General features: G+C 36.4%; 1 protein-coding gene across 5 annotated transcripts in view; it reads left to right on the forward strand.

Moving 5' to 3' along the window:
• The window catches only part of VPS13D (vacuolar protein sorting 13 homolog D), a 183431-nt gene that overhangs the window by 26032 nt on the left and 130512 nt on the right, over positions 1-26887 (forward strand). For 4 of the 5 annotated variants that reach the window (XM_026659907.2, XM_026659908.2, XM_026659909.2 and 1 more), the window contains exons 20-35: positions 709-1743; positions 3578-3668; positions 4735-4861; positions 6284-6464; positions 8256-8438; positions 11315-11543; positions 12740-12950; positions 14313-14484; positions 15696-15808; positions 16311-16520; positions 19508-19773; positions 19990-20123; positions 21656-21811; positions 22556-22784; positions 23647-23721; positions 24597-24803. In XM_026659907.2, coding sequence (XP_026515692.1) covers positions 709-1743; positions 3578-3668; positions 4735-4861; positions 6284-6464; positions 8256-8438; positions 11315-11543; positions 12740-12950; positions 14313-14484; positions 15696-15808; positions 16311-16520; positions 19508-19773; positions 19990-20123; positions 21656-21811; positions 22556-22784; positions 23647-23721; positions 24597-24803 — 3619 coding nt within the window. Of the gene's footprint in view, positions 1-708; positions 1744-3577; positions 3669-4734; positions 4862-6283; positions 6465-8255; positions 8439-11311; positions 11544-12739; positions 12951-14312; positions 14485-15695; positions 15809-16310; positions 16521-19507; positions 19774-19989; positions 20124-21655; positions 21812-22555; positions 22785-23646; positions 23722-24596; positions 24804-26887 lie in introns of all 5 variants that reach the window. The other variant, XM_024210588.2, reaches the window with a different exon arrangement.

Here is a 26887-nt window from a genome sequence, read left to right on the forward strand (position 1 = left end):
TTCCTGCAAAAACTGTGGCATGAAGTAGTATTTAGAAGATCAAATTGTTTCTGTAATTGAACACAGTTATCATTGATCAAAAAATTATATTTTTCTCTTTGGGATTGAATCCCCTGATTTTTAGTTTGGTGTTTCCAACACAAGTTTTGTGCTACGGGAGATGCTGAAATCTTGAATTTGTGGAACAGTTCAATTTGTGTACCAGCTACCAGGATCTTGCTAGTCAGGCCTATGCTGGCTTCAATCTGAAACAGAATGTAGTGTATTTCAAACATTCCTCATTAATTGAGCCCATGTTGTTTTTTAAAAGGCTAATCCTCTGCCTGTGACATTGATTAGTTGTTGTGGAAATTATGATGGTGTGACACGGAGGATTATGACTTCATGTGAAGAAGCAGCTGTAGAACAGATGAAATGTTAAGAATTTAAATGCCTTTTTCATGTGAATGTTCTTAAAAATCGAGTAACGATGGAGGTGGTGAAGGGAGGGAAGCAAAGTAGATACACCTAAGCAGTATTGATTCTGAGTAGAATGTTTTGCTACATGATGTTTTCAGAACTTTAATGAAAGTTAATTGTTGGGGCCTAACGTACTTGAAACAATGATATTTTGACATTAAGAAAATATGGAGATGTTTTTTACACACTTGCTGAGCTTGGAAAATATTAATAGATACTAGACTTATGACTATTTGTTTTTAAATGCAGGTGGTGTTAGCAAAACATGTATATGAGCAAGTTTTGCAAACCCTTGACCATTTAATTTACAATGAAGATTTGAATAAATTTGCATCCAGTTCTACATCTTCAACTTGTCCTAGTTCTCCTTCAGTATCGCTTCGCAGTGTAGGCTCAGAGTTCTCGAATGAACGGAAGGAGAATGGATTGTTTAGCCATTCCAGTTTTTCTGCTGTTCCAAACAAGTCAATGCCTGTTAGGGAAACAAAATCTTTTACCCAGATTCAAGCAAACTTTCGTATTTCAGAACTCCAGGTTCAGTTATGTGGAGATCTTACACTTGGAGCACAAGGTCTGGTCAGCTTAAAGTTTCAGGATTTTGATGTTGAATTCACTAAGGATCATCCACATACTTTATCCGTTCAGATTACCTTGCGTTCTTTGCTGATGGAAGACCTGTTGGAAAAAAGTCCAGACTCTATGCATAAGAACCTCATGGTGTCCCGTGGAGCACCCAAACCATCCAGTTTAGCGCACAAGGAATATCTTTCCCAATCTTGCCCTTCAGTATCCCATGTGGAGTATCCAGACATGCCACGTTCCCTCCCTTCCCACATGGAAGAAGCACCAAATGTCTTTCAGTTGTACCAAAGACCAACTTGTGCCTCCCGTAAAACACAAAAAGAAGATGCTGAGACTGAGTATCCTTTGACTCCCCCACCTTCTCCGACATTAAACAAGTCCAAGGTGCCTTCAGGAAAAAATAACTTTGACGATTCATTGGTTCATATCAATATATTCCTAGTGGACAAGAAACATTCTGAATTTTCTTCTCGCTATAACAAAATTAACCGTAGTGTGGATGTTGACTTCAACTGTCTAGACGTTTTAATAACTTTGCAAACCTGGGTGGTGATATTGGATTTTTTTGGGATTGGATCCACTGCTGATAACCATGCTATGAAGCTGCAGCCTGAGGATATTCAGCAGATGGTGAAGTCGGAAGCAAGTATCTTATCAACTTCTGAAGTTCAGGATCCTGTAAACACCAAGCTGAACCTTAAGGTACTAGAAATACAGATGCTGGACGTTGACCATGTTTGTCTCCATAACACATTGCTTTATGCAAATTTTAGTTGTGTTTTAATTCAAGTTAACATTTTATATTTACAGTGGAGATCATTCATATGTATCCTACGCACAATATATATAAAACCTATGTGGTAACTCCCAATTATACAAAAGTCTTTGGAAGGAAATACAAAATCTTTGCAAAATAGGGGATTAATAATAATGAATTTGCATTTTATGTGAATTTGGGGTAAGGGAACAGATTTGATTTTTAGAGAAAAGGGTTTTGGATAGCCAGTGTTTGGAATACTGGAGTTACTCTGATTACCACAGAACAGGCAAAGAGAGACTGTCAAGTACTCTGTAGTAGGAGAGTAGTCAGCGCCCCAATCCCACACTCACCTCTGCAAGCCTTATGGGACACATCAGGAAGGCTTCCTACTCCCTGCTAACCTTATCTGGCTGACTGGACCCCCAATAACTCATCACCCCCAGCCATCCCAGATAGCTTATTATGCTCGGCAGAATCTGAAGGACTCCTAAATAGGGTCATCCTCCCATGTCACGGATGAACAAGCCTCATAAGGCCTCTGGGGAGAGGTTGGCTTTGTTGGGTCCCCAAAGAGCATCCCAAGAGTCACTGATGGCACCATGACCCCCTTGAGGCTTGTATATTCCACTCAAGTGGGCAGGTTTGAGGGCCCCTGCCAAGCCCCAGGAGGCTTGCCTGGGTTAAGGATTAAGAAGGCCCCAATGAGTCTCCTAAAACTTTGTGAAGGATGAGTGTTCGGGAGACTTCTGAAGAACCCTCCTAAGGAAGATGTGGAACCTACAATCCTAGAGCTAATGTGGGTGGTTGATTGAAAATCTTAAGGTCCCTAAGGTGCAGCGGGTGCTCAACCAGTTCCCTAAGACTTGCACTCAATGGGGGTTGAGAGGCCCCCAATGAGTCTCATAAGACTAATCAGGTGGTTGTTGCACCCATCTAGGACCCAAAGGCCCCAGTCAGAATTGGGGCTTCATTATGCTAGTTACTGTATAGACACGTAGGAATACAGTTCTTTCCCCAAGGGTCTTGCATTCTAATTGTGACAAGGCACAAACATTAAGAGGGAAGGGGAAGAAGGACGAAGGTAATCGTAATATATCCTTGTGGTTACATAGGATAACTGAGAGTGTGCAACTTGAGGGGTTCCAAATAATTTGAATGTTTGTTTTTTTAATGTAAATAAATGTCTACTAAAAAGGATGACACCCACCTCCCAACCTACCCATTGTTAGTGGATTGATTTCATTTAGGAGTCACAGTAGAAATGTCTTGAAAAGGCATATGGAGGAGGATAGGGTAGTGGACTTAGAGACTAGTTCAGTTGGACGTTCCACGTATATTGGGTACTTGGAGGAAAGTGCAAAGGCAGCTGTGGGAGAAATGAAAAATGGGTGGTTCAGACTGTTATTGGAAGAGTGGACAATGCAGCAAGAGACTAGCAGATGTGGAAGGATGGGCAGAGTTGTGAAGGACCTTGAAAGTAAGGACAAAAACCTTGAACTTTATGCAATGGAGAAATGAATGACAATGAGGGATTCCAAGAGGGGGCTCAGATCATCAGAAAGGCAGGCAAGGAAGATAGTCTCGTTGTGTGGAGGCTGTGAAGGGGACGATATGGGTGTTAAAGGCAAATGTTCTCACTCTTAAAATTGAGTTTTTGTTTTCAATAACAGAGAGAAAGAGGGTCTTTACCTCCCCCTTCTTTAGATCAGTTCAGAGTTGGTTCCAGTTATGTGATCATATTACATACTACTAATCTGTTTCTTTTTGCTTGACCAGGTTCATTCCCTATCCTTAGTGTTGAATCAGACAACCAGTGAGCTAGCTAAAGCTAATGTGTCAAAACTTGTCACATATCTGGAAATGATTGGTGAGTATAGGTGGTAGTTAATATTTAAAAAATGCATACAATTTAGAATGAGAGGAATCGCTGCGTTGGAATAGTGTCTTGAACTGGTTTTCCTTTACTGGGAGTTTGTTTTTGCTTATCAGATCAGGCAAATTTTAATGCAGACTTTCAGCGGTTAATTGGTATTGATTAAATCACTGCATCAGGTAGCTCGCAGTGTTTTTCCACACGTGACTTGTCCTGTGTCACATGGTGTTCCCTGCAAACACTGAAATAGGAATACCCTCTTAAGACTGAAAGCTACAGGGCTTACTGTTTCAAATCAAGGGGTTTAGAGATTAAGTAACTCTCAGTAGTTGGAGGTTCCACAAGTGTATAGAATCAGTTCATTTTCTGTAAATGACAATTTATATCCTGCCAGTCTAGTTTTTTCTACACCTTTATATTAATGAAAGATGGTTGTTGTGCACAACTATTCTGTTTAAACAGTCTTGCAGCCATTCTTTTCCAGTCTTATAAATTAACCCCATCCAGACATGTGTATTGTCCTATGTTAAAGTTAATTTCCAGCGTGTTGTGCATAATAGGGTGCTAGGTTTGGAGGATTAATCTCACAACAACCTCTTTTTGGAACTTTTGCATCACTTGTAGCACGCTGAACACTTAATTCTTGGTACTGAGATCAGCTAGGATCTAAATCTGTTTAGTTTTTGAAACCTTTTTTGTTCTGTTTTATAAAAAAGTGACATTGATTTTTGTTTACTTTTCAGAATGTGTACATCTCAATTTTTAGGCATGGGGTTGAAATGTAATGATTAGACTACATATGCAAACCTTATTTTTGGCAACATAAATTGTTTAGATTAGTACAATCTTTTTATTTTACTTGTAGGAGTGATTTGCTTTGATTTTTGGAATGTGAGATTTTGTGTTTTCCCATCTCTTTTGTTCAATAGTCTGTTAAAGGTCTAGGTTATCCCAGTAAAGGTAAGCCTGTTGTACGGTAACAAGGGATTTACTGCAGAAAGTTATTTAATATTAATGTCCTCAAAGGTAGATAATAAATGGTCTTTCTTTTGTTTTGTAGATGGAGATATAGCCCTACAGGGAAGCATTGGAAGCCTGTCCCTAAGTGATCTTACCTCTCATGGAGAGTTTTACAGAGAACGTTTCACTACAAGTGGTGAAGAGGCGCTCATTTTCCAAACTTACAAGTATGAAATGGAACATTTTCTTGTTGCACAATGTTTAGCAGGTTATTAAAACAAAATATCAAAAAACATTAGAATGTTCAGCTTATAAAGAGCTCTATCTTGAAAGCCTGTGATGTTAAAATTTTACTCTTGTATCTGTTATAAACTCTTTTTAGGGATTTGACTGGTAATTTTAATTGATGGGTATCTGTCAACACACAGCAGGGAAGGAATTATTTAAAAATGTTGCTCATGGTTCTGTCAAGAGTGATTTGAAAAACAAAAAAGTTTGACCTTTCCCTAAATAAAATAGCACTTGTTTTTTTAAATTGAACAGTTTTGTGTCATTTGATACAACTAATGTTAAACAAAGATTTTATTATTATTAGAGCAAATGTTAACTTTTAAACTTTAGAAAGCAGCATGTTGTGTAGATAAACACACTAGACCCCATCATGAGTTCTTTACAAAGACAAAGCTCCCATTGACATATTGGGCAAAATTCTCATTTTAAGGAACTCTGCATCAGACCCATGAAAAGTATATACAGGCAACCGCATGGTCCTCTTTAGGTTTAGCCTAGGGCTGTGTGAGTGGTGTCCTCTAAAGGATGGCATATTTTTGTAGTGGCAGGCTACAGAGCATATATAAATGAGGAAGTGAGAAGGGAAGATATGTGGGAGAGGCGAGGGGACCTCCTTTAGTGTCACAATTCCAGCAGCCCTTGACCCTTCAGGGGGATCAGCTAGTGTTATGATAAAAATCTGAACTATTCTAATGACATTTGGGTCTTTTTGTGCCCTCAAAACTTCCCATTCATTATAAATTATACCATTTTTGAACTGCAATAAGTTTGCTTACATTTTAGACTTAGGCTTTTTCAACATTATGTACTTCCTAAAGCTTGTTGTGCTCAGTGTAAATGCCATTTTGTGCTATCTTTTCTTCATATTCTGTCATTAGAAAATAAGTAGATTTAAAAATTGTTCAGACAGCACTAAGATTAACTTAAATCAACAGAACACATTGAAATTCAGAGTTGAATGTTCTTCTCTTTTTTTTACCGTCACTTATGACCGAAGTATTGTAACATATAATACGGTATTTGAGATATAAAATATCACGGTTCTGGATATCTGGATATATGACCTACTAAGTTAAAGATAAAGTAGCAGTCAAAACTCAGAATTTCATTTTTTTCTGCTAGCTTAATTTAATCACAGTGGTATTTATACATGCGTGGATTTAATTAAGAATTCATTCTTTCAAATTGTGCTCTAAGTTCAGTTTTTAATTGTGCAAGTGTAAGGTACTGTTAAAGTTAAAATTGTCACTTTTCATTGAAACAGAATTTGCAAATGTTGCTGCTCAACTGTGAGTGAATGTAAAAATGTAGGGGTTTTTAAATTTTTATTATCTTCAATATTTTATTTTTTATCACAGATATGGGCGACCTGACCCTTTGCTACAAAGAGAGTGTGATATTCGTGTCAGCTTGCGGATGGCATCAGTTCAGTATGTGCATACTCAGCGCTTTCAGGCGGAGGTGGTGTCTTTCATCCAACATTTCACTCAGCTTCAGGATGTTCTAGGGCGCCAGAGAGCAGCAATTGAAGGACAAACAGTATGTTTTTTTTTAACTTTTCTTTCTACAGTGTAGACATTCCTGGCTGTTGAAATACGGCATGCACTTTGTTTTACCGCATCGTCTCATAGTAACTTGAGAAGTATTAGGCTGTAAGGAGGTTTGATTTCCCAGTATTGCAGGGGATGCATAACACGGTTAACATATTAGATGTTATGAGGGATCTTATTTACTGGAAACCATTTCTGATTGCCCCCCCACCCCCCCAAAAAATTACATTTTAAATGGGCAAGTGTCAGTGTACATTAGTCAGGCATATCAGTGTATACTAATCCCTGTGATATGATGGCATATAACCTTTTGCAATCTTGACCCATGTTGTATGACTGGGGCCAAGAAATGAAGATCAGTCAGTCTGCTACCAGCTATCCTGTGGGTCACACCTGTATTACGATAAATAAAATCATCGATCTCATGTAGAAGTTCTAATTGGTGAATTTATCAGGAAAATGTATCCCAGCTTTGCAGGGGAATGGATTTGATGGTCTAATTGATCTTTTCAGTTTGTAATATATGAAATCCTAAATTGTTCTCACTCTAACAATGAAAGTTAATCCTTACTGTATCTGGGTCTTATTTACTAGGTGACTGAATATTATTTTAGTAATATCAGTATTTTTTCAGAAATGTAATGGACCAATACTCTGAAAATATACAAACATCTTGAAGTTCTATTGGAAGAAACAACAGCTATTTTCATAGCACATCTTTTGATTATGACGAATACATGAGAATTTTGGATTTTGTATAAAGAATTTCTCATGGCTTCTTCTTTGTCACTTTTAGACATGTATTTGTGGAGCTTATTTATTTGTGTCAGGAAATGCAGAGAGATTACATATGGTTAATTTGTTTTTCACTGGCCTCTGGGAGGAAGGGGATTGATTTATATTGCGCTTTTGTCTGACTGTAAGGGTAAACTCTGAAGGTGAAACAGTAAATGCTGGCTCAAATTCCCTATTTTCTGAATTTAGATTGGTACTTCTGTGTGTTGCAAAGAATACCTGATTCTTTCTGGAATCCTTAATCCTAGTTGGTTTAATTAGGCTGATTTGAAGTAGATGGGTAAAAACTTTCATATGCTGATCAAATTTCAGCCTAATGTGTTTTCACTAATAAAGAGCTGATGAAAAGTGTTGTCAGCTGTAATGATTTACAGATGTGATTATGTACTTCCTTTCAATCTGGGATGACTGTAAACAATTTGTAGGTAAACTGAAGTTTAGATTTTTTTTTATATAGTTCAATTTTACTTCAGTGTTACCATATTAATACATACTTGAGTTTGGCTGGGACAGTAAAATGTTTTATGCTTTACTCTTATTGTCTTCAACATGACTTCTGGTTTGTTTTCCGTGTTTGTCGCAGCCCTTTCTTTCCAAACCAGTTATCAGTTTAAACAAGAATTCGCTATTGTAGGTTGGGAGAAAATTTAGAATTTCTCAGATTTCTGTCCATCTATATATTTGGTCTTAAATTAATATAAACGTTAGCTGTTATCAGCATTTGTCAGCAAATGAGCCAATTTTTAATTGGACTGCCTCTGAATGTATTTTAATAATATAACGGCCAAGAGCCATAATAGGAGGAAGCTATTTCATATTAGATGTTAGAAGCAGTAGAAATAAATCTTACCTTTAAAAAGTTTATATAAAGAGAGATTACAAAAATGACCAGTGGTGTTACAGGATTACCAAAAATGACTACATCTTGGTAACTTATTCTGTGGCACTTCAAAGTATCTTTTAAATTGGATGTTTATTCCACCAGGTCAGAGATCAGGCACAGCGAACCTCCCGAGTTTTTCTTGACATTGAAGCTGGTGCTCCTGTCCTGCTTATCCCTGAAAGCTCCAAGTCTAACAATCTTATTGTGGCTAATCTTGGTAAACTAAAAGTCAAGAACAGATTTCTCTTTGCAGGCAGCCCAGGTACCTTCTCATTAAAAGACAAGGTAAGAACAATTTTGTATATTTCTGAATTGAAAGAATAGCTCCTATTGATGTTGTTTATATTATTTTGCATTACAATCTTAGCTGTTTTGCTGCTAATAAAATTGTCAGAATATTGAATGAGATGTACAAGAAGTCCTTCATTTCCTTGGTGCAGCTGCCAGTCCTCTTCCAATAATTAGTCATTAATGTCAGGATCTGAGCCAGCTGTCATAAGTCAGACAAAATTCCCATTGGGTCAGTAGAGACAAGTGGGGCTAGATCTCCAAGAATAACTAGAACATGCTTGATAAGCCAGGAGTTTGAGAGCAGAAGTGGTGTGATGTATTTTCTCCTTCCTCCCCGTTCCCTTTAACAAAGCCAAGCATATGTTCTTTGGTGGGGATCAAAATTAAGCGAGACTGATACTGAGAAGGGTAGCAATGTAATTTGTGTAAGAGAATGTATGTGGAACCCTCCTATTCCGTCTCTACCTCCGAAGTAGGTTGTTTGGGATCAGTTTCTTACAGAAAGCAGCATTTGGCAGGAGAAATGGAAAAGGGCTGACATTGCAGCACAAAAATGAACTGTTGGTAGCCGGTGTCAAACGCTGTTCCCCCTTCTACTGATGTTCAAAAATGTTGTTCCACTGGTTTGGACAGTGGACTAGTAGCAAACTGAGATCGATCCCTTGCTTTCGGGATGCTTGATGCCTCTGATCCTTTATCCTCATTTCTTCCCCAAACTGTGGCTGAGATGGCCACTAGGGAATGTGAGATGTGTCTACTACAAGGTGATAATGAAATTCTAATGGAGAATTGACACGCTGCAATGTTGCTGCATTAACAGATTAAAATGGGATTTCCATTAATATTTGGGGATTAAGGAGAAGCTGTGTGAAGGTCAATCACTTGAACTTTTTGCATAAGCAGTTGTATTAATAAATGTTGACTAATAGAAGATGTGTATCATTTGGGGCCTTTAATTGAAATTTTTTCCCCCTGCCCCTAATTTGTTTTTGAGGATTTGATTTTGCAAAGCAGTGCATACGAGGATCCCATTTTATGTGAGGTATTAATACATCTTTGCAGAGGTATTAGGTGTTCATTTAAAGAAAAAAGATCATTGTGGAATTCAGCACTTATTCACATAATATAAAAAAAATTAGTTTATATATTAAAAAAGGTGCATTTTTTTTTTTGTTGCAGTGATTTTGTAGAATTCCATAAGGATTGGCTTTGGGTTTATTTTGCAGTGTTCTTACATTTTATTTCTCCTTTAAGTTTTCCACACATGCCTGAAGATAACCATGTTTGGATTTTTTACATAACTTTGTGGATTTATGGGTGTTGTGATATGATTTTTGGGTTGCATGTTCTTTCTTTAACTTTTTTTTATTAATTAGGAATATGATGAAAGTTGCATATAAAGAATCCTGTCCAAAATGCCTTAAACTTTACAGCTAGAAAAATTCCTAATTTAAAGCTAAAAGGAAGGTTTTGAGGGAAAATTTAAAGATATGGAAATTATTTAATGGCTTATGAATGGGGGTAGCATTCTGTAACATCTCAAATACAGTACAAAAGTGAAAGAGCAAATTCTAGTAGTAGCGCTGTAGGGGCAGGAAAGTGAGAAATCCAAGACTACTGAAGCAAATGGGGAAAATAGGTGGTGATTAGCTCAGGCAGGTAAAATGTTAAATCTAAGGGATGTGTTTTAAAAAGAAACAAAACCCCAAGCCCACAAAGATAACTTTTGAATTGGATTTGGGGTATACAGAAGGTGTGTAACCCCAGTAGCGTTCAGTGAGAAGTATACAAGCATTAAAGGGGGGAAATAGACCCCATAACATTAACATATTTGTAGTTCATTTCCCACTGTTCAGAAAACCCAGACAAATTAAAAAACAAACAAACAACCTTTCATGTAGGTTTGAACTAGTAGGTCCCTTGCAACCCTCTGATGTTACATGCTGTCTTTTGAAGATGGAAAACTTTAGTGCATGAAACTTCTACAGTCTGAGTGAAGAAAAGGTGTAATACTAAACACAAACATAAACAAAGCTCCTCTTCGTTCTGGGGAATTGTAATTGTAAAGATGAGAAATTATTCTGAGGCAAAGAGATTTGGCATTTTAAGGTGTTTACTAGTGGGGAGTTATCTTAAATTGTTTTGCTGCACTTAGGATGCATTTTTATATCATGTCAAAGGTGCCTAGAGCATATAGAAAGGCACCATTTTTAACATTTCTATAAATAAATGAATAAATTATGATTTTTGTAGTAATTTTCTGTTCACAGTATTCCTCATCTGAGGAATATGATTGAGGAGTAGTTACTATGCTGTAAAAAAAAAAAAAAAAAAAATTTTTTTTTTTTTTTTTTTTAATCTATAGCAGTCATCATTTTACCCAAGTGAGCAAAGGCCTGAAAATAATTAGCACAAAATTGATCATAAAATGTATGCAGTCTGACACTTCCAGCTATATCAGAAATATCCAAAATACAACCCCCTTAATAATAATAATTTGTAATGAAATATTTTTCTGAAACTTTAAAAAAAATTAATATCTGTGTAGATTTTTCACTCCTATTTTTCTAAATGTATTATACTGTAAATCTTGTTGTAGTGAAAAATTAAGAGATTTTTTACAAGTAGGGGCAAAGAGCTCATGTGTGATCATATGACTTCATTTTGGATCTGTTATAATATTTAAGGTGGGCCACAATTTTGAGTGACTTTTTCCCCCGCCAAATAGATGACTTTGTTTATGGTTAGTGGTTATATCACAGCTTCCACCCTTTATACTTTTTAGAAAATTACTTCATGAATACTCTGTATTAATCTGTTTTAAAGAGTCCAGTCTCTATTGTAAATGACTGTATTCCTTTCCTTAGCAGGATTCTGTTCCATTTTCTTCACCACTGGGAACCCCAAAACACAACATAAAGAAAACAACAAATGCAGATGAATCTAAGGGGGTCATGAACCTGAAAGAAGGGTTATTCATGAAATCATCTTCTGGAACAAATATTCTGAATCTGAAAAGTGAGTCTGGACTGAGTACATTGACTAAGCAGCAAGGACAACCACCAAAATCACCTGTTGCACAAATCCCTGACAGTCCAGGTACGTGAGAGATAATGGAACATCTACTTAACTTTTCCTCCTTTTAATGTCAATTATTCATTTTAGTCTAGGAGATACCTTATATGGCATGGTTACGTCATGGCTTTAGGGTTGACCTTTCTGTCTGCTACTGTTCATGTGAAGGGTGTAGGAATGTCTGTCCTTCCTTTTTGTATAGTTTGTAATTAAATTTCATTTCACTGTAGCATAATACCATTGATAACAGAAGCCTAGGAACAGAAGAGAGAGGCATTTGAGTGCCATGGTGAAAAAAACCTAGATAGATTTCCCTATCCACTGCTTGCCCACAGAGTTGTACTTCAAAATCTAAGGTTTCATTTAAGATTTTAAAAAATGAGATTTTAATGAAATATGAAAACTAAAAATGTGCCCAGTAAATTAGGTCCTATGTTGTTTGTTTTGATATTCAATTTATTGTATGCTCTCCCATATTTTCAGGCCACAGGTTTTTGTATTGCCAGGAGATAACTGCATTATAGAGGAAGGAGAAAGCTGAAGGTTTGGGTGGCAGAGTAGTGGACATTTGGGATTTTGGTTTCTGGGAATGAGTAATAAGCAGTTTAGATTTGAGAGCATGAGTTAGTTAACAGTGTTCAATCCAACTCCCATTGAAGTCAGTGGAAGTATTTCTATTGTCTTCAGTGGGAATTAGGTTGAGCTTTAAATGATCAGCAGTGATATAATTAACAATGTTGAGATCTGTACATTTTGTTTTTAGGTTTTCAGAATTAACAACTCATTGAGGAGAGTGGGGAAGTTTGCAAGGTGGCTTCCCCCTCTCTCTCTTCCCCCCCCCCCCCCCCACTTTGTCTGGAAAGTCAGAAAGATGTTACTACACGATTCGTGTTTTTAAGGTTGTTTGCAGTCACAAGGATTAGAAACATAACTTTTGCCTAAACATGAAAGTTTAATTCTGGTGCACAATTTTGTTGCATGAAGTGGATTCCATGACACATTCTGCACCCACATAATTGAGGAATTCATGGTATAATACCTATGAGTTAATGCTTATGTGCATCAAATGCCACCGTGTTGGAGGCAGCAGCATAAGAACATAAACAGAACAGAATTATTTCCATAATAAAGTCAACTTTCTTCTGCAATAAAGTCCGGTGGTTTTATTAGTTCAGAATGTTTGATCTTGCTTGATATATGAATCTTGTGTCTTCTTACAGAGGATCATATCTGCCTGTTAGACTGCATTGTGGTTGATCTGCAGAACATGGACATCTTTGCTGCAGAGAGATACTCTAGAGAGTATTCTAAGGCTATGGAGGACACCAGTGCAGATCTGACCTTCCCTTCCTACTTTGTCAGGCAGACAGGAGGAAGTCTCTTAACAGAACCTTTTGGATTGAAGCTGCAAGTAGAGAGAAACTTAGACAAGTGAGTTATAGTTATCTGGATAATTTCATACTCTATACTATGGTTTAATGTATATTGTTAATTCCACAACAGATTTAGATTTCCCCCCTATCTTTACTGATATTTTGAAATATTGCTACCCGTGTTACACAGCCCAGCAGTTTGTAAGTAAATATGATAAGAAGCACTTCACACTATAGTTTTTGACATGTATTTGAAAACAAGGACAAAAAAATCAAATTTAGATACCTAGGATTAAATACTTAAATCCATATTGAGGCACCTAACTATGTTCCTTGATTTTCAGAGGTGCAGAGTACCTGCATTTGGCATTGACTTCAGTTGGAATGATTGAATGCTTAGTATCTCTGAAAAACAGGCCACTTATCACAAAAGGCTCCATACTCCACTTAAGAGCTCTTAGGCTGAGTATGCTGTCTTTCACTGAAGTTTCTAACTTGCCCAGTAAACCCTTCTCCCAATCCTCTGCTGTTCTTTCCCCCTCCCCCGCCCTTTTCCCATCAGCAGAAACTCCACTTCTCTCTTACTCTTACCCTCTCAACTAACTTTCCTTCCTACTGCAGAAGTGGTTTTAATTACCCTTTCCCTCCACTGGTTCCACTCTGACCTCCTATTTGTTTTTCCTGGCCTGTTCTTCCAATGCACATTGCTTTCCATCATCTGGTTCTGCGCCTGGGTGGAAGGAGTTAGAGGGTATTTCAAGAAAGCTCCCAGCAGTGCAGAGGTAGGGCCAATTAGGAATTATTCCAAACAAGAATCCTTACTCAGCCCCAATCATCTGATGGTCAGAAACCCGTTCGTACAGGCACAAGGCCCTTAGCAAATCCCACCCCCGAAACCATGGAAGTGGGAGCAATGTGCAAAGTACTAAACACTTGAAGCGGGGGTAGTATTAAGCGTTAGCATTTTGGGTTTTTTAATAAGTGTTTTTAAGAAAAGCTTTAGGCATTTTCTTGAACATCTATAATTTTATATTTAGAAAGTAGTCAAGAACGTAGGTAATTTTTAGGCTTAAAGTAAAATTTTCAAAAGCTCTTAAGTGACTTAAGTGCTTCAGTCAGACCCATTGACTTTCAATGAGACTTCAGCACTTAAGTCCTTTAGGTGCTTTTGAAAATTTTACCTTAAAACACTTAAACACAATGAGTCTATGATTTGCCACTTAAATTGGTGATATGTCTTGGATGGAAGAATATCTCCCATCTTCTCATATACCATTGAAACCCATATCTGGATGAGAGATACTGCAGTTCAGTCAGGGAGGTGAAACTGTTTTCTGTTAGATAATTTGTTGTTTGTTTTCCCGGGCAGCAGGCATTGCAATTGAAGATTTTATGACATAGATTTTTTTCTCTTTTGTAGGGAGATGAGTCATGCAGTTCCAGACATATCAATTCATGGCAATCTGTCATCAGTCCATTGCTCTCTGGATCTGAGTAAATATAAACTGATTCGAGGACTATTGGAGAATAACCTTGGGGAACCTATAGAAGAGTTTATGCGACCTTATGATCTGCAGGATCCAAGAATTCATGTGAGAGAAACTTTGAGTTCTATTAGGTTAAAAACGTGCAAAAAAATCCTGTCTAGAGTTTGTTAAAAGACACTGTTTCACTGGTAGGTAAAAGTTTTAGTGGAAGAACAATGGTGGTTGTGAAGCTCTCTGTTTGAATGTGTTTGGGAATTCTCTGTTGTCTCAGGAGCAAATAGAGGAATAAAGGGGAGCATGTGTGTCATTTCTGTCATAACCTGCTATTGTCACTGCTTGTTTCAGAGATTGTTTTGAAAAGAGATTATGAACAGTAGTAATTGACCATGGATGGTAGTGGCATTTAAACAGGCTTGCTGATTTAAAAGAAAAAAATAGTGTTCAATATTATAACAAACATGAAAACTGTGAGTTTTAGTGAAAACTCTAGTGTGGTTTTTCTTAGATGCCTTGCAGCAGAGTCCTGAATGTCCCCTACTCATTAGGCACAGCATCAAATACCATCCTTCCAGAAAGACCGGACAGCACACCATCTGGAATGAATCAGTATTTGTCGTTAGCTGTTGGAAGGAGGAGCTGAATAACAAATTTAATCTTTGTTCCTTGTGGGGATCCCGAGTACTGTCTCCACAGCACACCAATCCCCTATCTACCATGAAGGCAAATTTACATTTTTGAAGATTTACCAAGAACATGCAGGGTTCCCCAAAGATTTTAGACAAGGCTGCGTGAATCCTTCCTGGTACTAATATGTGCACCATATAAGTGTTTATTTTTAAAAAGCGCATCCTTAACTAGTTAATCATTTGATGAGTACTTGAGATTAAATTTAAAGCTTCCAGGGAAGGGAATTAATTGGAAGTGAAAATGTAATTGGGTTGTTGTTTCCTTTAGGGCTTTGGTGAAAAGCCTGACATGGAGAGTACTTTATTTAAAATAAATAAATAAATGAAATTGTTTCACAGGCAACAAAATTATGTTCATTATAGAAGGAATTTGAAATTATTCTTTTTTATAAAACCAATAGAACAGGTTAGTTGACATTACTGTGGAACTGAATTACATTTGTTCTAGTTTGTGGTTACAGTTGTTCTAAACTTTAACTTTTTTGAAGTACGTTAATCAAGTTTAGTTGAGAAAACACTGTATATGGCCTCATAAATGTTTGCTTATTTTGCTCATTAGAAAATTCTTAAATCAAGGATCTGAAAGAACCAAGGTGTGTTATGGGGAATCTTGGTGTTTTCCATTTTCAGACTGTGTTGAGTGGAGAAGTGTATACCTGTATGTCGTTCCTTATTGACATGGTTAATGTGAGTCTGGAACTGGTTGAACCCAAAGGAAAGGATGGACTCAGCTCATTAGCCAGGTATGGCTTTGACTGCTGCTTTTAGTCTGAATTAATGCTTATTAAGTGTAATAATTTTCTTAACATTGTGATATGAAGGAAATAAAGTATGCTGATTTATTCTACAAATTGATACTTAAATATTTGTACAGAATGCATAAGCTAGATGGAGTCTGAATTAGATGGTTTGATGGGCAAGTATTATATTACTCTAAACCTCTTAATTTCCTCGCCTCTCCCAAGTTGTATTTTGGAATAAGAACAGTCACCTAATAGTTGGGCTTTGCGTGAAAAACCCAAGGGTTGAAATTCCAGATGGGTTGACTCAGCCCATTATCCTTCCAAGACAGATGGGATTCCATGCAGTTTGGGAGTTGAAGGACTTTCAGGTTAATCCTTAAAAACAGAAGTCCCGTCTGCATTTCATAGACACTTGAGATTCCATGGCTCTTCTTTTTTGTAGGAGTTTATGTAGAAAGAGTCTTAACAATTAATTATTTTTCTTTTCATTTAAATCTGCCAGGTTTGACTTTAAGAAATCCAAGTTGCTTTTTGAGAGTTTCTCAAATCAAACAAAATCTGTTAACTTGGTTTCACATTCTATGATGGCATTTGACACTCGTTATGCTGGGCAGAAGACAACCCTAGGCATGCCCAATGTGTTCAACTGCATCTTTCAGTCATCAAAGAACAGTAGTAATAAAGGAGCAATACAGATTGAGTTGCATTTCAGGTAGGTGAATCCAGGAGCTCTTTTCTTTATATCATATTGGCGTATGAATGCATAGATACAAAAAAGTATTCAGTGTTGTTATAGTGATGTCAGTCAACAAGAGAGACAAGGTGGGTGAGGTAATATCTTTTATTGGACCAACTTCTGTTGGTGAGAGAGACAAGTTTTTGAGCTTACACCGAGCTCTACTTCAAGTCTGGGAAACTTATTCAGAGTGTCACAGCTAAAGACAAGATGGAACAGATTGTTTAGTGTTAGTAGTTAACATATTTCAAGGGACAATTCGAGGTGAAGTGGCTTTTATAGTCAGAGAACATCAGTATTTCTTCTTCATCATAAACTCTTCTTTACCCTTACATTTTGTAATTTTTAAAAAAATTACCTGCCTACAAATGAAGTCTTTATTACATATATACATACATACATATGATATGTATTTAAATTATGGAATTTTTATTCAAAGGTCAGAGGGGTAGCCGTGTTAGTCTGAATCTGTAAAAAGCAACAGAGGGTCCTGTGGCACCTTTAAGCAACTCTTGCGTCTGATGAAGTGGGCATTCACCCACGAAAGCTTATGCTCCAATACTTCTGTTAGTCTTAAAGGTGCCACAGGACCCTCTGTTGCTTTATTCAAAGGAATTATGCACCTGCAGTTAAAATAACTTTCCAATAGATGTCACTCTTTCCTTTTTTGGGGAGTTAAATAAATCCAGAAATGGCACCTCATCTACATAACGTATTTCAACAATAAATCCCCATGCTCCCTCATGTAAATGGGCATTGGTCTTTCACTTGCTGTCTTGGTTCATATAATACTCTTGGAATGCTTGAAAGCATCAGAAGTTTGAGTGTTGTCCAGTTCTAGTTATATGTTGTTTGAAATGAAGGTACCTCATGATAATGTAACCATGTAAGAAAAATGCATGTATTTTGCACATGGCAACATTTAGAGTTCTAAATGTAACATCTTTTTATTATTTTTTATTAGTGTGTGTGTGTGTTGTCTCGTTCGTTAAAGGAAGGGAGAGGGAAGTAAGACGCTTGTGATGTATTCCGAGTCCTGACACAGACTCACTGACTGAACTGAGACAAGTCATTTGACCTCTAACTCTTTCACACTTCGTAAAATTAGTGTGATACCTCATAGTGGTCTTGTGCAGCTCAATTAATGTTTGTAAAATGCTTTGAGCTCTTCTTATGAAAGTCACTAGAGAACACAGACTGATACCAGTTTTTGTAGTATATTGCATTAACAGTTCATGATACATAAGCTTTTTGAAGGCCTGTATCTTATAAGACTGTAACAGGTACCTGTGTAAGTATAAATATTTGTTACATAGGTTCAAGGAATATATTGTACTGTAACTGTGTAGAATAAAGTGGATCAGGAACATTTGATGGCTTTGTCTATTTCAGTGGCTCTCAATCTTTCCAGGCGACTGTACCCCTTTCAGGAGTCTAATTTGTCTTTCATACCCCCAAGTTTCACTTTATTTAAAAACTACTTGCTTACAAAATCAGACATAAAAATATAAGTGTCCCAGCACACTTTTTTACTGAAAAATTGCTTACTTTCTCATTTTTACCATGTAATTATAAAATAAATCAATTGGAATATAAATGTACTTACATTTCAGTGTTTAGTATACAGAGCATTATAAACAAGCCATTGTATTAAATTTTAGTTTGTACTGACTTCACTAGTGTTTTTTATGTAGCTTGTTGTAAAATTAGTCAAATATCTAGATGCTTTGATGTACCCCCGGTATACCTCTGCTTCTTCCAGGGGTACACTGGTCTATTTGAACTAACTTAGAATAGCTACAGATGTTTAGCAAGAACAATTATTATGGTTATACTGGAGATTTTCAAATGTAGTGCTTCACATAATCATATGAAATTGTTGTGACTGACCCTAGTATTTGTGTAAAAGGGGAGTTAGTTTAAACATTAAAGATTTAGCTTTGTTGAGATCACATCATATGAAATATAGTGCAAATGATTAGTAACTATCTATATACTATCTATTTTATACTTTTTCATTGCTGAGTATCTCCTTGGCATTAGATAAAAGATTTTGCAGGGTTAAGTGATAGTCTTACCCTGGCTCTTGCCTTAGGAAATATCCCAAAGAACCAGTGAGGGTGAAAGGATTTTACTGTTAAAGGCTGGGCATGTATGTCACTTCTCACAAAGGAATTATGGTTCTTTAGGGACTGTACAGTTCAGAATGTGTCCGAAAATAGATTCATGGGTATTTAAATACTTGAAATATTTTCCATTTAACATGACCAGATATAATTGACATTCCAGATAATTAAGTCAAATTTTCTGTCCCTCCAGAAGGGATATTCAAAATGTGGTGCTAAAAAGTTCAGTTAGGGTAGCATTTTTTCTGAATGACAAAGAAGCTGCCTGTGCTACAAAATGTGGTCAGTGTGTGAGAGGAGACATATTGTATTTCTAATCTTTTTAAGAGGCATTGAGCCAGGTTTAAATTTCACACACACTACATCAGAAGTGATACTGAACAGATGTCAAAAATAACATTTAAAATTTAAAAGTTGACCTTGTCACATATTATATGTTATGTACAGAATACTTTCATTGTGGTAAAGATGGTTGTATAAGTCAATTTATAATTATATGAAGCCCCCTATTTATACCATTGTTCCTTGTTTTTCCTTTTTATAAAAGTTTTGATGATTTTTGATTTGTTAGGTTTACATGCACACAGCAAGCTCACAAACTTACTGATGTAAAAAACAGACTTTTTAAAAATCTCTAATAGAGTTCCAGAAAACTACATATAAGCTGATTACATTCACATAAAATCCACTATATTACCTGTTCACCTGATACATAGATCCTTAATATCAAAATTAATTTCAAGGTGGAAAGTCATATGCTAGAACTAAAGAACAGATTTTACGGCATGTGAAATTGATATGATACAAGCTCTTCTTCTTCTTTTTTTTTTTTATTAGATCTACTAAGGATTCCTCCTCTTTCACAGTTGTTTTGAACAACCTTCGTGTATTTTTAATATTTGACTGGCTGCTGCTTGTTCATGACTTTCTACATACTCCCAGTGATGTTAAAAAGCAAGATAATCTGACTTCTTCCCGTCAACGCAGTTCTAGCTGTGAAACAACTGTAGTTCCGAAAACAGTGAAGAGTGGAGTAGTTACAAAACGTTCTTCTCTCCAGGTGACTACTGAAAAACAACTGGAAGTCAAGATTAATGTAACAGGTAAATACATACTGTTTTACGCTTACACAAATGAGAATAGAGACTGTTTGCCTTTAGGAGCTGTCAAGTTTACATTCCTCAGAATAATGCTGAAGCAGAGTAAAGTCATGTGCCTGGTGGATGGATAATTAAGAATCCTCTACTAAAAATTTTAAAAACAGTATAAATGACGTTTTCAAGTTTCACAATTAAGTATTTTTCATTTATTTTGGTCAGGTACTGAATTTGTGGTAGTTGAAGATATGTCTTGTTTTGATACCAATGCAATTATTCTGAAAGGAACCACTGTCCTCACATACAAGCCCAAATTGGTGGATCGTCCTTTCTCCGGTAGTTTGTTTGGCATTGAGGTAAGATGAAACTTTTTGGATTTTATAAGCATTTATTCTAATGTTGGATTAACGGAGTAAAATGCTCTACTATTAAACCTTCGATTGAAATGCAGTGACAAATAGAATATATTAAAAATTGTCTCTGAAGTGCTTTCTTACCGTAGCCTGTTTAATTTCCTTATCAAATGTTCTCAACCTATTGCAGTATAAAGGCCATTTCTGCACTGCTCCTGCCACAGTGTTAGAGTACTTGGCTGGAAACTCACCAAACTGTCAGTCAGGTACATCTTCTCAGTGGGCTAACCTTTAAACTTGAATTTGCAAAGGGCTGTTGTCTGTAGTGGTATTGCTCAGATATTTTTTTTCAGGTGTTCAGTGATTATGTATGTCTTTGATTTTTATGTTAAGCTTTGTTAATATATACCTGTGGAAATTTCACTTCTGAACACCTATATATAGTATGAAGTAGGAAACTCTTGTATCTTTAATTTGTATATATTTAGTTTGCACACTAGCTTTGGAGAGGTTGGGGGATGTTGCTAACCTTGCAATAGCACTGATTCCAACTGTTCACCATGGAATAAAATATAACCTTTGGATTTGAAGCTAGTTGATCTGAGTTGATTCCCCAGATACATGAGGGTTATAGATTTGTGATTCCTCTTTAAAAATATTATATATAAAATTCCTGTATATAAGACCTAGAAATGCTGTCGGATAAAATATTTGCCATTCCTTTCAGACTTGGGATTTGGAAAGTTTTGCCAATCTAATAGTTTCTTTTGTCATAATGATACTGTGATTGAAACACCTTTACTAAACTGTTGGGTGGATATAAGAGCCTTTCTCATCTAGGTCACCGGTTCAAATCCAGGTCACGTGAGGAGTGAGGGTTAGTTCTGAAGAAGTGAGGTTTTTTACCCATGAAAACTTATGCCCAAATAAATGTTAGTCTTTAAGGTGCCACCGGACTCCTTGTTGGTTAGTTATCTGATGGCTACTGGTGGCATACTTGAAATTGTTTGGTTTCAGTCTACTTTGCAGTAGGTAAATGTCCATGTGAAAAAAATCACCACTACAATCGACACTAATTGGCCACTTTGTTGATATTTTCAACAGAGACCAAGAATTGAATGGGCCATGAATACTGAGCCAATTTCTTGCCTACCCCCCACTTACCCAAAGTGGCTCCTATAGATCCGGCATTTTGGTGGGGTATTGGGGGAGAAGCTTGCCTTGCCATTGTCTTTGTCATGTTTTGTGGGTGACATAGATTACTTCCGTGTCTAGAGGACCTTAATTCAGCCCCCTTTCATAAGCCCTAAATTCAGACAAAAATCTTTAAAATAATAATCATCTTGAGCTCTTAGTTTACATAGTTTCTGTATGAAATGGTGTCAGTGAATTTAAGAATTAAAGTAAAAGGGAAAGACTTAGGTTTTATCAAATCTATTTTTAATTATCTGCTCCCTCTCCACAGATACCATAACCCCTAAAAAGGGGAGTTGAGAGACCTTCATTTTTGATTTGCACTCATTTCAATCATTTAGGTTTTTTCATGCCGACTGGGAAATGAGCAGGACACAGCACTGTCCATCATTGATCCTGTACATATTCAAATGGAACTTGTAGGGAATTCGTCCTACCCTAGTGGCTCAGGACTGTTGGATGCATTCAATAGTGAAGATTTCCCACCCATTCTAGAGGTAAGATCAAAGAAAGTGATTGAAACAAATTTTATGTGCATTGTCATCATAATATAGAATACTTTATACTGGTACATCACATTTGGGAATTCAGAATAATGCTTTGTCATATACATAAGAAAAGAATAAGACAAAATTATTTTTCAAAATAAAATGAGGAGGCAGACAACCTGGAAACATATTTTTAGTGGTAAGGATAGTGATTTCTGGTGGTAATTTTAGGGGTATTAGCTACATTAATTTCAGAGATCAGTAGAGAAAAAATAACTTGTGACAAATAGCAAAAGATGTCCCAATGTAGCTTTTGGGTCTTGGCCATAAGTTTAGTAAAAGAAGAACTTTATTTTTCTGTAGATCTTCTTCATTAACATTTGCTTGTAGGAAATGCATGTAGAGTTCTCCCCACCCCCTTTAAATCCAAACAAAAATACCTCTCCTGATTGCGGATTTTGATTAATCCCTTTCTGGACAGGAGCATACTAATATCTAGGGTTCTTCAGTATGTTCAGATGGTTTATCCTGTAGTTGGATATTTAAAATTACTACATGATTGGTTAATGACAGAAACTTGGCATTTTTAGTCAGAAGGCTTTGAAACGAATATAAACATCTGATTTTGATATGGTTATTCTTACCTTCATCCTGGCAGTGTGTTGCTACAATATATAACATGCAAAAGGGAAATGAATGAAAAACTGTCAGTTTAAAAGCTTTAATCATATTGGATTTTTAAATTTCATTTAGGTTCAGTTACAAGCACTGGACATCAGACTATCCTATAATGATGTTCAGCTGTTTTTGGCCATTGCAAAGTCCATCCCTGGGCAGACCAGTGCTGCTGTGCCTGAGTCCTGTGTCTTGGATACCGACACTGCTGCTAATAATCTTTCCAATTCATCTTGGGAAAACGAGACCTCATCATCAACATCTGAAAACAGAGACATATCTAAACATGTATTGGATCCTGTTCTTGGTATGCATTCAACTATTAGACTAAAGCCATTTTCCATGCCTTAAGGAGGCTTCTGCAGAGTAAAGCCAGATGTAATTTTTAACAAAACAGATGGTTGTAGCTTGATTATATAAAATTTGATATGGTGATGGATGCCATCAAGTAGTGATGAAACTTTCATTCTGCTTGTAATGTGAAAATAGAATAGTCAATGTTAGTCTTCAGTCAATTTTAATCAGTATTTGCCTTCCTACTTCAGCAGAATGCAATAATGCTTAGGTTGCAATCACTGCAGGGGAATACTATCTTTTTAAATTGTTTCTATTGAGAATTATAATTAAAAATAATCGTCACCAGCCTCTCCCTCCCCACTAGCAACATTTCACTGTTGTTAAAGTTTGTTTCTAAAATGTGAGTGTAGTTAGGAGTATAACTCAACACAAACAAGGAAATACACAAGAGTGAAATAGGCTCTGTCTTCTCTACTACAGTACTTAGGCATTATGGGGGAGATGTGAAAGTAGATGAGGAATGCCCCACAGCATAGAAGGATTGGATGTATGGACTAAAGAATCGTTAGTACAGAATAAAATTAAGTGCATACGCTAAAATTATCCTACTGGAATTGAGATCTAGCTTGTGCTCTAACACACAAACATTAAACAAAATATAATCTTTGGCCTAAACGCATCCCTGAATCCTAATGCTTTGTTGTTGTTTTTTAAGTAGAAATCTTTTATTTTTTCAGAATTTATCCACTTGTGGAGGGAAACTAATTTTTGAACAATAATATATTTCATTTTAATAAAAAAAAAAAAAAATAAGAAAAGCAACTAATTCATATTGGGGATAAATGTTTGGCTAAATGTTTCTTTAATGACAGAGGTACAGTTGGCTCGACTTCAGGAACTTGGATTTGGTATGGATGATTGTCGTAAAGCTCTTTTGATTTGCCAAGGTAATTCCAAATAATTTTTTCTATTACTTGCATTTATAGTTTTGGTAAATTAGAGCCTGGCTCTTAATACATCAAAACAGACAAATTAGCAGTCATTTGATATATAGACAATAGAAAGTAGCTATTTTCCATCCTGCAGTCATCAAAAAATAGTCTTCTTAACTAGATCCTTTAAATATTCTCATTCTCTTACTGCTAGTTCTTCCCTGTCTCCTAAATATTCTTCTCTTTTGAGTGTGTCTCTGAATGATATATCTTACTTTAAATATATTACCATAGTGTCTTTTATTCAAGTTACCATTTAGCATGATTGCAATTTCCCTGTAGCTGTTACATGAATCAAGTAGATTTTTCTCCCACCACATCCTAAATTTTTTTTTTTAAATCTAGAAATTCTCATCAGTTTCTACATTGCACATGTTTCTCACTTGCACCTACTACTTCCCCGTTACACACACTGATCTTCATGCTCTTCATTTCTTCTTGTTAAATGGTTTGCTTTCTTTACTTACTTTTACACACACAACCTGGAAAAGAAATTAAAGCTTAAGGCACAAAATTCTCTTTTGGTTTGTTTCTTCAACATTGTCATTCTCCTTCTCATTTATAGTCAGTCACATTTTGTTGCTTCTCAGTATGACACCTTAAAAGATCACTTTGTATTGATAAAAAAGAATGCCATTGTATTTCGTAACCTTAATCTCCCTTGTTTTCCTTAAATGAAACAAACAATATACCACTTCTACATTTTCTTATAACTTTTTGGTTTTGTTGGGAATTCATTTGATTCCTTTTCAGGGTAATTTTGTATGAATATGTTTTATTGAAATAATGTGCATAGCAAATGGCTTGATTGTTTGCTTATTTCTTTTAAGGCCAGTTGAAAAAAGCAGCAAGTTGGTTGTTTAAGAATGCCGAACCTTTGAAATCCCTTTCGCTAGCCTCTGGACGTCGAGATAGCCAGGGGTCTGTGCCGATTCAATTGATCTCTGGGGTGGAGATTAAAGCAGAAAGCATATGCATTTGTTTCATTGATGACTGCATGGACTGTGATGTTCCCCTAGCTGAGTTAACCTTTTCACGTGAGTATTTTTTTAATTGTCCTCTAATCACTTCTCTAATTTGAAGAATTCCTCTGGGCCACCTACTATTTATGTCCATAGCTTGGGTTTCCCTTTGTTAGGGCCAGATAAGATTTTTGAAACTGTTTGTGTATATGATTTCCACAAAGGAATATGTGTGAGCAAATGTGTCAGTGCACAGCACAAAAATAAGGTGTTATTGATGAAATTATTTTAAAATTGCATAGCGGTGGTGTTGCTGTTTTTGTATTGTGGTAGTGCCTACAAGCACTAATTTAGATCAGTGCTCTGCTTTAAGTACTGAACAAAATCATAGGAAGATGCTGCACCCATCCCCTTACTTGGAAGTAAGCAGAGAGCCTATAGGGAATGGAAAAAAGGGTTGATCAGCAAAGACAGCTACATCATGAAGGTGAGAAAATGTAGGAATAAAGAGACTTTTAAAAAGTCAAGCTGAATTAGGTCTTGTCAAGGAAATGAAAATAAAATAATGAGGTTTTTTAGTTCTATAAATAAAAAGAGAATAAGGAAGGATGAGGTGGAGCCACTCTGCAGTGTGGATGGAAAAGAGATTAAAGATAATCTAGGTATGACCTCAAAACTAAATGAACACTTTGTTTCAGTTTTCAGTAGGCATGATAATAGGGAACAGGTGCATGATAGAAACGAGTGTCTAGAAATGGAAATTACCACATCTGAGGTGGAAGAAAAACTTAAAGAGCTTAGTGCACTCAGATCAGGGGGACCGGATGATTTCCATCTAAGAATACTGAAAGAACTGGCTCATGAGATTGCTAGTCTGGTAGCAAGGTAGTATCATATGATTGGAGAATAGCTAACGTTGTACCTATTTTAGAAAGGGGAAAAAGTGATCTTGGCAATTTCAAACTTGTCAGTCTGACCTCAGTAGTACGCAAGGCATTAGATCAAATTGTGAAGGAAAGGATAATTAAATGGTAAAGGGTATTTAATGCAAAATGGGTTTACCAAAGGTAGATTGTAGTCTAACCTGATTTCCTTCTTTGAGAAAATAACTGATTTTTTTTAGATAAGGGAAGTGCAGTGATCTAATATATTTGGACTCCAGTAAAGAATTTGAAAAGGTACCACATGGGAAATTATTAGTTAAATTACGGATCAGTACAAAAACTGTAGGCTGGATAAGGGCTTGGCTAAAGGGGAGAAGGCAATGGCTTGTGCTGAAGGATAAACTATCAGACTGGAGGGTGGTTACTAGCAGAGTTTCTCAAGGGTCAGTCTTGAGATCATTCTTATTCAATATTTTTATTAATGACCTTGGCACAAAAAGTAGGCATGTTAATGAAATTTGCTGCTGATACAAAGTTTGGAGGCATCGTCAATACAGAGGAACAGAATATTATACAGGAAGATCTGGATGACTTTGAAGACCAAGTGACATAAATTGGATGAAATTCAATTGTACAGAGTGCAAGGTCATGCACTTAGAGTCTAATAATAAGAATTTCTGTTACAAGCTGTGGACTCATAATTTGGCAGTGAGAGAAGAGGAGAACTCGGTGTGTTGGTAATGGTCCTGTGATTGTTGAGTCACCAATGTGATGTGGCTATGGAAAAAGCAAATGCGATCCTAGGATGTATGAGGCAAAGCATTTTAAGTTGCGATATAGACGTGTTAATGCCTTTGTACAAGGCACCAGTAGAACCTCATTTGGAATACTGTGTGCAGTTCTGATCACTCATGTTCACGTTAGATGAACTTAAACTGGAACAGGTGCAGAGAAGAGCTACTAGGATGATCAGGGGAATGGAGGGCTTCTCTTATGAGAAGAGACTGGAAGAGCTTGGCTCGTTTAGCAGAAAGAAGACTGAGAGGGGATGTGATTGTTGTCTAGAAATACGTGGGGGTAATTAAATAGCAGGAATGGTGAGGAGCTATTTAAGTTAAAGGACAATGTTGGCACAAGAACAAATGGGGATAAACTGGCCATGAATAAATTAAGGCCAATGGGAGTTGTGTGGGGCTAATCAACTTAATTTGTTTTAAAAAAGAGCTGGATAAATTTGAGTGAGATTGTATGACAGAGTTACTTGTGATGGATGGT

The sequence above is a fragment of the Terrapene carolina genome, unplaced genomic scaffold (assembly GCF_002925995.2).
Source record: "Terrapene carolina triunguis isolate 2854851 unplaced genomic scaffold, T_m_triunguis-2.0 Scaffold714, whole genome shotgun sequence".
NCBI lineage: Eukaryota > Metazoa > Chordata > Testudines > Emydidae > Terrapene > Terrapene triunguis.